General features: G+C 45.7%; 1 protein-coding gene across 1 annotated transcript in view; it reads right to left on the bottom strand.

The window, feature by feature from the left end:
• The window catches only part of pex1 (peroxisomal biogenesis factor 1), a 39,607-nt gene that overhangs the window by 17,237 nt on the left and 12,546 nt on the right, over positions 1-9,824 (bottom strand). Inside the window, 4 exon segments of the mRNA XM_063185068.1 lie at positions 4,282-4,416; positions 6,294-6,460; positions 6,919-7,123; positions 7,706-7,860. Of these exon segments, the coding sequence (XP_063041138.1) occupies positions 4,282-4,416; positions 6,294-6,460; positions 6,919-7,123; positions 7,706-7,860 (662 nt within the window).

The following is a 9,824-nucleotide window of genomic DNA, read 5'->3' as shown; positions in this document are numbered from 1 at the left end:
ATGACGCGGTTCGGCGACAAGCCGCGACAGCCAATGACTGTATAGAGGTCAGTGACCACAGCCAATGGGAATGCTTGAATGCTTTGCCTTCCGCCTGTACGGACATACTCTAGTCTCCTCAGTCTCTCGTATCGCTTGCTGCTACACTCTGTCGCTTGAGTCGCGTCGCCGCTGGTGTATCTCTGCGGTTATGCCATAACCGTGGGGACCCGGGTTCGAGTCCAGCCTGAGGTCATTCCCCAATCTCTGTCTCTCTGTCCCACTTATTTCATGTCATTCTCTCTTCTTTCTGACCGTCCTATATAAATAAAGACATACAATCCCATAAATGTCAAAAAAAAAAAAACAACCTAAATTTAACTCACACTCTGGTGTGAAAGCTACTTTTGAAGTGAAAGTGAAAGCCCAGCTGGGAAACTGCAACTCCCATTGTCATTGTGACACAGCACACAAGTGCACACTGCACACAACGAAATTGCATTTTTGCCGCACCCTTGTAAGGGGGCAGCCCCCAATGGCGCCCGAAAAGGAGCACTGCGGCAGGACGGTACCATGCTCAGAGTACCTCAGTCATGGAGGAGGATGGGGGAGAGCACTGGTTAATTACTCTCCCCCCACCAACCTGGTGGGCCGGAGTCGAACGAGCAACCTTTGGGCTACAAGTCTGACGCTCTAACTGCTTACCCATGACTGGGTAAGGATGTGGTAGAGGGGACAGTAAGGGCAAGTATATCTACTCCTACTGTATAATTCTGTTCACTTTTCTTTTCTGGCTTGAAGCCAGTCCTTGGCCAAAAAGAGGAATGTAATGAAAACTCAATTTAATTGTGTAGTCTGGAAGCAGGCCCAATTCACAGCCTGCAATGATAACACAGCGAAATAAGTGTAGTTTAGAAACCGCTGAGTTTTGCAATATTTTGGGAGCGTATTTGCTATGCAGTTTAACATTTCGGATGGCTCAGTGCATTTGTTTTAATTAACAGCAGGCACTAAGGGCAACAAGTCATCCAAAGCAGTGAGATGTACTATTTGTATTTAAAACGGAACTTCAGATCAATGTAAACAACACAGTGCAGAGGATGTTGTCTGAGGGTCATATCAACCTGGAAGATGAAACGGAGCTCGGCCTGGTGGAGCGCTCATAGACGAGAGGAAATACGGTTACACTTTAAGGCGTCATACGTATGACATAACAATGTCAATACAGTGTCATGACACAGTCATAGATGGATGAGTCATAAACACGATATCAATGTCATACAGTAAATGTTTCATGGTCACAAAAAGTTGACATTGTTAGGGCCCTCAAAGACAAAAGACATAAAATGTTAATGACACATGCATGACTGCGTTACAGCACTGTCATGTCCTATGCATGACGCCGGAGTCAAGTACTCCCAAGTAGTCCAATCCTTGACTTGGACTTGTGGACTGGCGCTTCGCTGTTGCCCCGCCTCTGTGGAGAAAACAATACAGTTTCCCCGCTGTCAGCCTGGGCATCGCAATTTTTGGGGGACATTTCCCCATCTAACATCCCAATTGCAAATGTCAAATTGGCCTTTGAGTCGTGCTTGTGAAAGATGTTGACTCTATCGTCAATGATTTCTTGCAATGTGATCACGAGGCCACAAGCACACAGGAGGACGGGAGGCTTGGATAATGGCATGTACCAGATGCCTCGTGACAACGTTTGTAATATGATATGATATGCTCAGGCCTGCTCTTCGAGGTCTTTCAGGTCTTAATGGGTTCAAATGAGTGGAGGCACTAAGTGCTGAGTCTGGCCATAGAGTAGTAGCCTGATTATCATTGACTTTCAAATCTCTACGAGACTTGGTCTGACCAAGAGCATAACAATTAACGTTTCTCAAACGGAATGGTTGACCCGCCTCCCTAGGTTTGCTACTAGTTGACTGGATTCCAACAAAGTGGGTGGAGTTCCCAATTTTTCCGGAGATCAGAAATGATATTTACATTGCTCTTGGCCTGACTAGAAGCAACCCGAAGGTGTAGCGCCACTAGGAGGGCGTGGCCTGACTTATAGAGTAGTACCAGAGAATCGTATATGAGAGGGAGATAATGCAGGCGAGTTCTATCCACTTTACGTCGGGTGAACGCCCCTTTAGGAGACCTTCGATTAGGAGACCTTCAGAGTTTTGAGGTTAAGAATAAATGGAGTCCCCTTAGTGCTGTAGATGACGGTAGCGGACGTCTTGTGCAAACACCACAAAAAGAGAAGAAGAAGTAGGGACAACACTAGCCTGGTCCTGACCATCCCATAATACTACCATTTCATTTCGTATTTATGGTCTGGCATTTGTTTGCTCTGAAGCGATTGTAGGAAGCAGGAAGTTTGCACTCAGTTATAGTTTGAAATTATTGGACACCTCTCACCCAATCGCTGGCAGTTACTCAACAACAACATTGAGCAGACCAATGGCTCTGGCGCAGATGTGTACGTCATTGTCACGAGCGTTCTCCCCCTTTCATCCCCACGTGGGGGGCGTATTCGATTATTGGTTGTTTTCTGGGGGGGCGTTGCAATCAAAATTCTACTGCTCCAAGCACTCAACAGAGAAGCACGGCCAGACTACAGTAGTGGAGCCAATCCTTTGGCGGAAGTACGTAGGATGGCTCGCGAGGCTAGTACAACGCCCCCTTAGGAGACCGAATTTTGAGCACACGCTTTTGCATTGAGTGGGCGTGTTTCGATTCCTCTTATTATATATCCAACCTGATACAAACATGATACAACACTGGTGGGCCTCATCTCTAAGGGCGATGAGACCCACTACAGAGAAGAAGTAGACCTGCTGGCCAGATGGTGCAAAGACAACAACCTCCTGCTGAATGTCAACAAGACCAAGGAGAGGGTCCAAAAACAACTGCCACCACTGACCATCGACGGTGATGCTGTGGAGAGAGTGAGCAGCACCAAGTTCCTTGGAGTGCACATCAGCGACGACCTCTCTTGGACCACCAACACTACATCACTGGCGAAGAAGGCCCATCAGCGTCTCTACTTCTTGCGTAAACTAAAGAAGGCAAGTGCTACACCCTCCATCATGACAACATTCTACAGAGGAACCATAGAGAGCGTCGTGTCCAGCTGCATCACAGTGTGGGGAGGAAGCTGCACGGAGAAAAACAGGAAGACACTCCAGCGTGTTGTGAACACAGCGAAGAAGATCATTGGAGTACCACTCCCCTCCCTGCAGGACATTTACACCGCACGCCTCACCCGAAAAGCACTGATGATCATCAAAGACACAAGCCACCCTGCACACAAACTGTTCAGCCTCCTGCCCTCTGGAAAGAGGTACAGGCGCCTCCGTTCCCGTACCACCAGGCTTGCAAGCAGCACGATGCATCAAGCAATCAAGATACTGAACACTCAACCCACTCTCCCTTCACTGTCAGCCTCTAGCCAGCCAGGCCACTGACAACGCTCCCCCCCCTCATCCCCACCACCATATCTGCGACTGAACATTCCACCTGCACTACTACATCTGTGACTGAACTTTCAACCTGCACTAACTCAAAACATACACATGCACACACACACACACACACACACACACACACACACACACACACACACACACACACACACACACACACACACACACACACACACACACACACACACACACACACACACAAGCACACTGCACTTTCTGCACTAAACCCAAACATACACACACTGACACACAACTCATACTCACACACATACACACACACACATACACAGGTACACACACACAGACGCACACCGCACTTTCTACCTGCACTAAACACACACACACACACACACACACACACACACACACACACACACACACACACACACACACACACACACACACACGCACACAAAACACATACAAACACACACACACACATACTGCTGCTGGTGTATTTAATAAAAACCTTTTTTAATTATTTATTTCTTCAAATGCTACTATTACTATGTCAGAACGCTATAAAGGACTTTTAGAAAAAAGAACAACAAAATACCTCCTCTTAATGTATGTTCTCTACAAGTCTTCTGTTGTCCAGTCTTGCACTTTAAATGTCTGTATGAGCAATGTCTACGTCCATACTGTCTATGTCCATGTATGAGTACTGTCTATGTCTATACTGTCTATGTCCTTACCTAGATTAGTCTATGTCTGCATGGGAGAGCAAGAAACGCAATTTCAAATTCTTTGTATGACCAGTGCATGTAAAGAAATTGACAATAAACTTGACTTGACTTGACTTGAACCTCTTTGGTAGTACCTTGATGCAGATGAAGTTCATGCCGCTCTCCTTGGCCACGGCTCCAGCCAGCAGGGTCTTGCCTGTACCCGGAGCACCATACAGCAGCACGCCAGTACACTGACGAATAGGCAGGCTGGAGAACAGCAAGGGGTACTACAGGGAGAGAGAGAGAGAGAGAGAGAGAGAGAGAGAGAGAGAGAGAGAGAGAGAGATAGAGAGAGAAAGAAAGAAAGAAAGAAAGAAAGAAAGAAAGAGAGAGAGAGAGAGAGAGAGAGAGAGAGAGAGAGAGAGAGAGAGAGAGAGAGAGAGAGAGAGAGAGAGAGAGAGAGAGATACATTACATCCAGTAGATAGAGGAGAGAGAGGGAGAGAGAGAGAGAGAGAGAGAGAGAGAGAAAGAAAGTGCATGCGCGCGCGAGAGAGAGAGAGAGAGAGTGCACGCGAGAGAGAGAGAGAGAGAGAGAGAGAGATGAAAAACTATGAGGCAACTGAAAATTGTGTTAACTTTTTATCTGCCCTCCTACAGATGGGGTTGTGTAATGTATGACCTTGGCTGAGCGAGCGTCTCAATCAGATTTTGGAGTGCCTCGGGATTGTACAGGGACCGTGATTAAACTTGCAGTGATTACCAGCGATTCTTGATTCTTATTTCAACCTCATTAAACTCAGAGTAGATGATAACTACTGTAGATTAGAGACAATTCAGGAGACTCAAAACTTTGCAGAGGACTCTCAGAGGACACTGATATGAGTGGGGCATGACAGTGGTGTAGTCTACTTTTTTATGGTGGGTAAACTGTATATTTGAGCATTTTTTGAAGTGGGTATACTGTATATATTTGTGCTATTCTAAATAATTGATCGATCAATTTTAAGTGGGTACCGTATACTGAAATCCCAGAGATTTAGAACCCGCGTTCTACGTAGACTACACCACTGGGGCAGGAGTGGGGACAGAAAATTATTCTCGTTCAGGTCAAGGGATAATTCTGGGGTGCATTTCCGGAAATCGCAGTTGTTAGCCAGTTAGAAACTTGGGTAGTTGTCAATGGGGAATTGCACTGCAAACAGCAAAATAGCTAACCTAGTTAGCAACTACGGTTTCGAGAAAGGGATAATTCTGGGGTGCATTTCCGGAAATCGCAGTTGTTAGCCAGTTAGAAACTTGGGTAGTTGTCAATGGGGAATTGCACTGCAAACAGCAAAATAGCTAACCTAGTTAGCAACTACGGTTTCAAGAAAGGCACCCATGAGCAGCACTTCTGTCTGCAGGCTTCTCATATTGATTTGTACCGTAGGAACAAACCCTGTCAACCACAGCTTCCTTCCAACAGAACTGGATACACTGATACAAACTGATACAGTCCCATTTTTGGGAATAACTTTATTTTACACTTCTCCTTGAGTTAAATGATTGGGTTTTACCTTTCTACTGTACTTCCTGCCATTTTCTGAGTACGGCAGTACAAGTTTACCTCCAAGCTAGCAGTTAACATTGAGTCCTATGCTGGCGGCTAGCTGGTCTCATAGGACTCAATGTTAAATGCTAGCTTAGAGGTAGATTTTGTACTGCCATACCCAGAGAATAGTTGAACGTACAGGAGAAAGGTACAGTAAAACCCAATCATTTAACTCAGGGAGAGGTGTAATATAAGGTTATTTCCATAAAATGTGACAGTATCACTTTAATACCAGGTCCTACCTGCTCTTGTAAAGGTGCTCACTGGGATCAGTAGGATTCACAGCGGGTTGGATCAAATTTGTGACAGGATTTTTTTGAATTTCCTAATCCCATGATTGAAGCAGCAAGGAGGAACTCGCACACCACTGATGCTGAAGCATAAATGATTTTAATGCATAAGGAAAATAAAGCAGGTGCTACCCAGTGAAGTGCAAAACGTTTTCGGTCCTTCAGACCATCATCAGTGTCGGCAACCAACGCACCCTCCTGGCTACAAACATAAAGGCGGGACACCCCTTTGGAGTTAATACTAATCCTATGATTGGCAATTGTTGGCGCACTGTACATACCTTGGCTGGCAGCAAGATGGTGTCCTCAAGCATCTGTCGCACCGGCCCCAGTCCTCCAACACTCTCCATGCCGGCCACGCCAGGAGAGTGGAGCTTGGCACTCCACAGCGAGGGGGCGGTGAAGTCCCTCAGAGCCAGCACAAAGTCCTTGTAGGTCACCCGCAGCTCTGTCAAGTTAAAAGGGGATCAGGGGGTGCGTTTCTCGAAAGCGTAGTTGCCAACTACGGCAGGAAATGGTCAAAAAAGGTACTGCAACCTTGCTGCTAATTGAAACTGGGCTGCCTTTTGCCAAATTTGATCTTTACATGAAAGTTTACTAAGTAATGATCAAATATTTCCTAGTATGGTCCAAGTAGAGTCATTTTTGCAGCTAAAAATAGCTATTTTTGGAAATTGAAAATGGGGGACCATGAAGAAGATCCCCCTTTTCATGTATGAAAAGTGCAATTTTTCCAGTCATAATGAATACTTAGAATTTGATGGTGGTGGTAAGTATTCATGAAATAGGGAACATTAGGCCTAGTGAATGGGCAGCATGAATTCTGGAAATAAACAACTGAAAATCTCACACAGTGTCCCTTTAAAAAAAAAAAAAAAAAATCTAATCTATGACATAACTCCGTACCCCCAGTCCTGTCCAGAGCGCCGCTGTGTCCTTTGCTGTTGACCACGCTGGCGTGTACGGCCCTCTCCAGCAGCAGAGCCAGGTCCCGCGCCACGTAGCCCTCCGTCTGCTTGGCCACCGCCTCCAGGTCCAAGGCCTCCACACAGTCAGGAGACAGGCTGCTCTTCCTCAGCATCAGACACCTCAGGATCTCCACTCTCTGGTCCTGGGAGCAGGCAGAAGTTCTGGATTAGTATAGTATAGCAGTCATGGGTAAGCGGGCAGTCATGGGTAAGCGGTTAGGGCGTCAGACTTGTTGCCGGTTCGACTTTCGATCCACCAGGTTGGAGAGGGGAAAAATGAACCAGTGCTTTCCCCCATCCTCCTCCATGACTGAGGTACCCTGAGCATGGTACCGTCCCGCCGCACTGCTCCCTTGGGGCGCCATTGGGGGCTTCCCCCTTGCACGGGTGAGGCATAAAATGCAATTTCGTTGTGTGCAGTATGCAGTGAACACTTGTGTGCTGTGGAGTGCTGTCACAATGACAATGGGAGTTGCTCAATTATGGGAAATATTACTATCACGATTATTTCAGTCAATATTGATATCACGTTTTTTAAAAAAGAAAATGATTGTGCCAAACAATTCACAATCTTCCCTTCCTTTAGTTGCGTGAGTGGAGAACCATATACACACAATGGTATTCTGCATGAGTGTTGGGTGTGCTCACAATGACTCAAGTGGCTCAACCAGCACTTCATTTCAATCAGCTAACAAGGTATTTGTGTGGGGTAGTTATCCATTTACCTGATCTGGGCTCTGAATGTGGACTGTGGTCTGGAAGAAGTGGGTCCCCTGCACCTCTCTGAGTGAGGGGTGTAAGGAGTCCTTACTCTGGGCAGTGGCCACCAGCGCCACCAGACTGCCACGCTCCATCACATCATCCACAACATCCTTCAGACCTGAGCAACAACACAAAGATATCATCATAAACCAGAGGAAGCTGTAGAGGGGGTGGGGGGGGGGGGGGGGGTTGGCCTTTATCATTACAGGACAGTGTGAGAGTAGACAGGGAACGATTGGGAGAGAGAGACGGGGCAGGGTTGGGACATGACCCCGGTGGGACTCGCTCAAACCGGGGTCCCCATGGGCATGCAAGCCCAAATGTGGGGGGCTTAGCACGCTGCGCCACAGCACCCCCAAACCTAGGGTGCACTGTGTAGGATGGTGGCCAGAGTAGGTATTGCAACTCTGCTTGTCATTGAAATTGTGCTGCCTAATGCCAAACGTAATCTTCTCATGAATATCTACTAAGTAATAAACTAGTATTTACTAGTATGACCAAAGTACAGTAAGTTTTGCAGCTAAAAATGTCTATTTCTGGACATTCAAAATGGCGGACATGGAGAAGATCCACCTTTTCATGTATGAAAAATGTCATAATGAATACTTCCAATTTGATGATGATGGTAGGCAGCTACCTAGGTATTTGTGAGAAAGGTAACATTTGAGAATGGGCAGCATGACTTTTAGAAAGAAACTGCAAAAAAATATTACACAGTGCATCTTAAAAAAAAAACAATTAATCACACATACAGTACATGTACTGAGTCACTGACAGCAATAACAATGTAATGCTTAACTATTATGTCTATCATTGTCACTAGATGTATATAGAGGCTGAGAGCACTGAAATTCAAGACTGACAGACTGGGGAAATCATTTGTCCCTAGAGCCATGCAACTGTATAATTTGTCCATTAAGGACAAAGAGAAACTCCTGGACTTTTCTGCATGATCACCTCATTTATTTTTATCTACTTTTTTATTTTCATATTCTTTTTATTCTTTTTATTTTTATTTTTACTTCTCTTTTTAATCTACAGAGCAAACTGGACAAAGAATTTCCCCTTGGGGATAAATAAAGTTTAATCTAATCTAATCTAATCTAATCTAATATACTGTTTATGATTGCAAGTGCTTTCCCAATAAATAAAACCCCTTAAAGGGACACTGTGCAGGAAATGGTCAAAAAAGGTACTGCAACTATGCTGCTCATTACCTCCGCCAGGAGGTTATGTGATCGCCCGATTTCTGTGTGGCATGTCTGTCCGTCTGTCACTCTGTTCGTTCGCTGCTATTTCGCGGGCAGCCACAAGGTGGAAGAGGTGAATTGAGCAATGACAGGACGTGCCTGCGATTTGGATTGATGTACAGTGACCAGTGACCACAGCATAGCGCGCCGATTTGCTGTGCCATGGCTGCGTAACCAATAGCACACCAAAAAATGTACAATATGGCACACATATCGAGTTAATTGTTCTCCGAGCGTTTGGCCTGACAATCAAATCAGGTTTTGCGGAGTTGAACAGTTGTTCCCTGTTCAGTTGAAGTCCACGAAGGGTGGAGATATTAATAACGGCGAACAGTGGTTAACAGTGATGAAGGCAGCGCCAAGGAGGAGAAGGTGTGCAGTTCACTAGATTTTGGTTAATCGAAGTTGTGTTGCGACGGTCACCACAACAAAGCCAATCAGAAAGCGCACAGCGCGGATTTGCTGTCACTGTGCCCACATGGCCGAAGCCATAGGCGTAGCCAGTCACTAAAACATAATGTAATATAATAATGACGACATAGGCTATAATGTCACGCGTACGTCGCAGCTTTCGCGGAGTTAATTGTTCTCAACCAAATCAGCTTTCTCTCGTCTGTCCGGTTGAAGTTTGTTCGAAGGGTGGAAGAACTATAGTAGTATAGTTAGCCAGCGTGTGTGATCCTAAAGTGTTCTCAAAGGGCAATGTTGACCACCGTAGTCATATATCATTAATTATTATGGGTGGATATTACATTAATAGCTGTGCCATTTAATATTGTGGCAAAACAATTATGTGATGAAAGGCATGCTGCCAACACTCAATGAATGAACA

The sequence above is a fragment of the Engraulis encrasicolus genome, chromosome 20, assembly GCF_034702125.1.
Source record: "Engraulis encrasicolus isolate BLACKSEA-1 chromosome 20, IST_EnEncr_1.0, whole genome shotgun sequence".
NCBI lineage: Eukaryota > Metazoa > Chordata > Actinopteri > Clupeiformes > Engraulidae > Engraulis > Engraulis encrasicolus.
The sequence above is the reverse complement of the archived record's forward strand: the minus strand, read 5'-3'. Positions and strand labels throughout refer to the sequence as shown.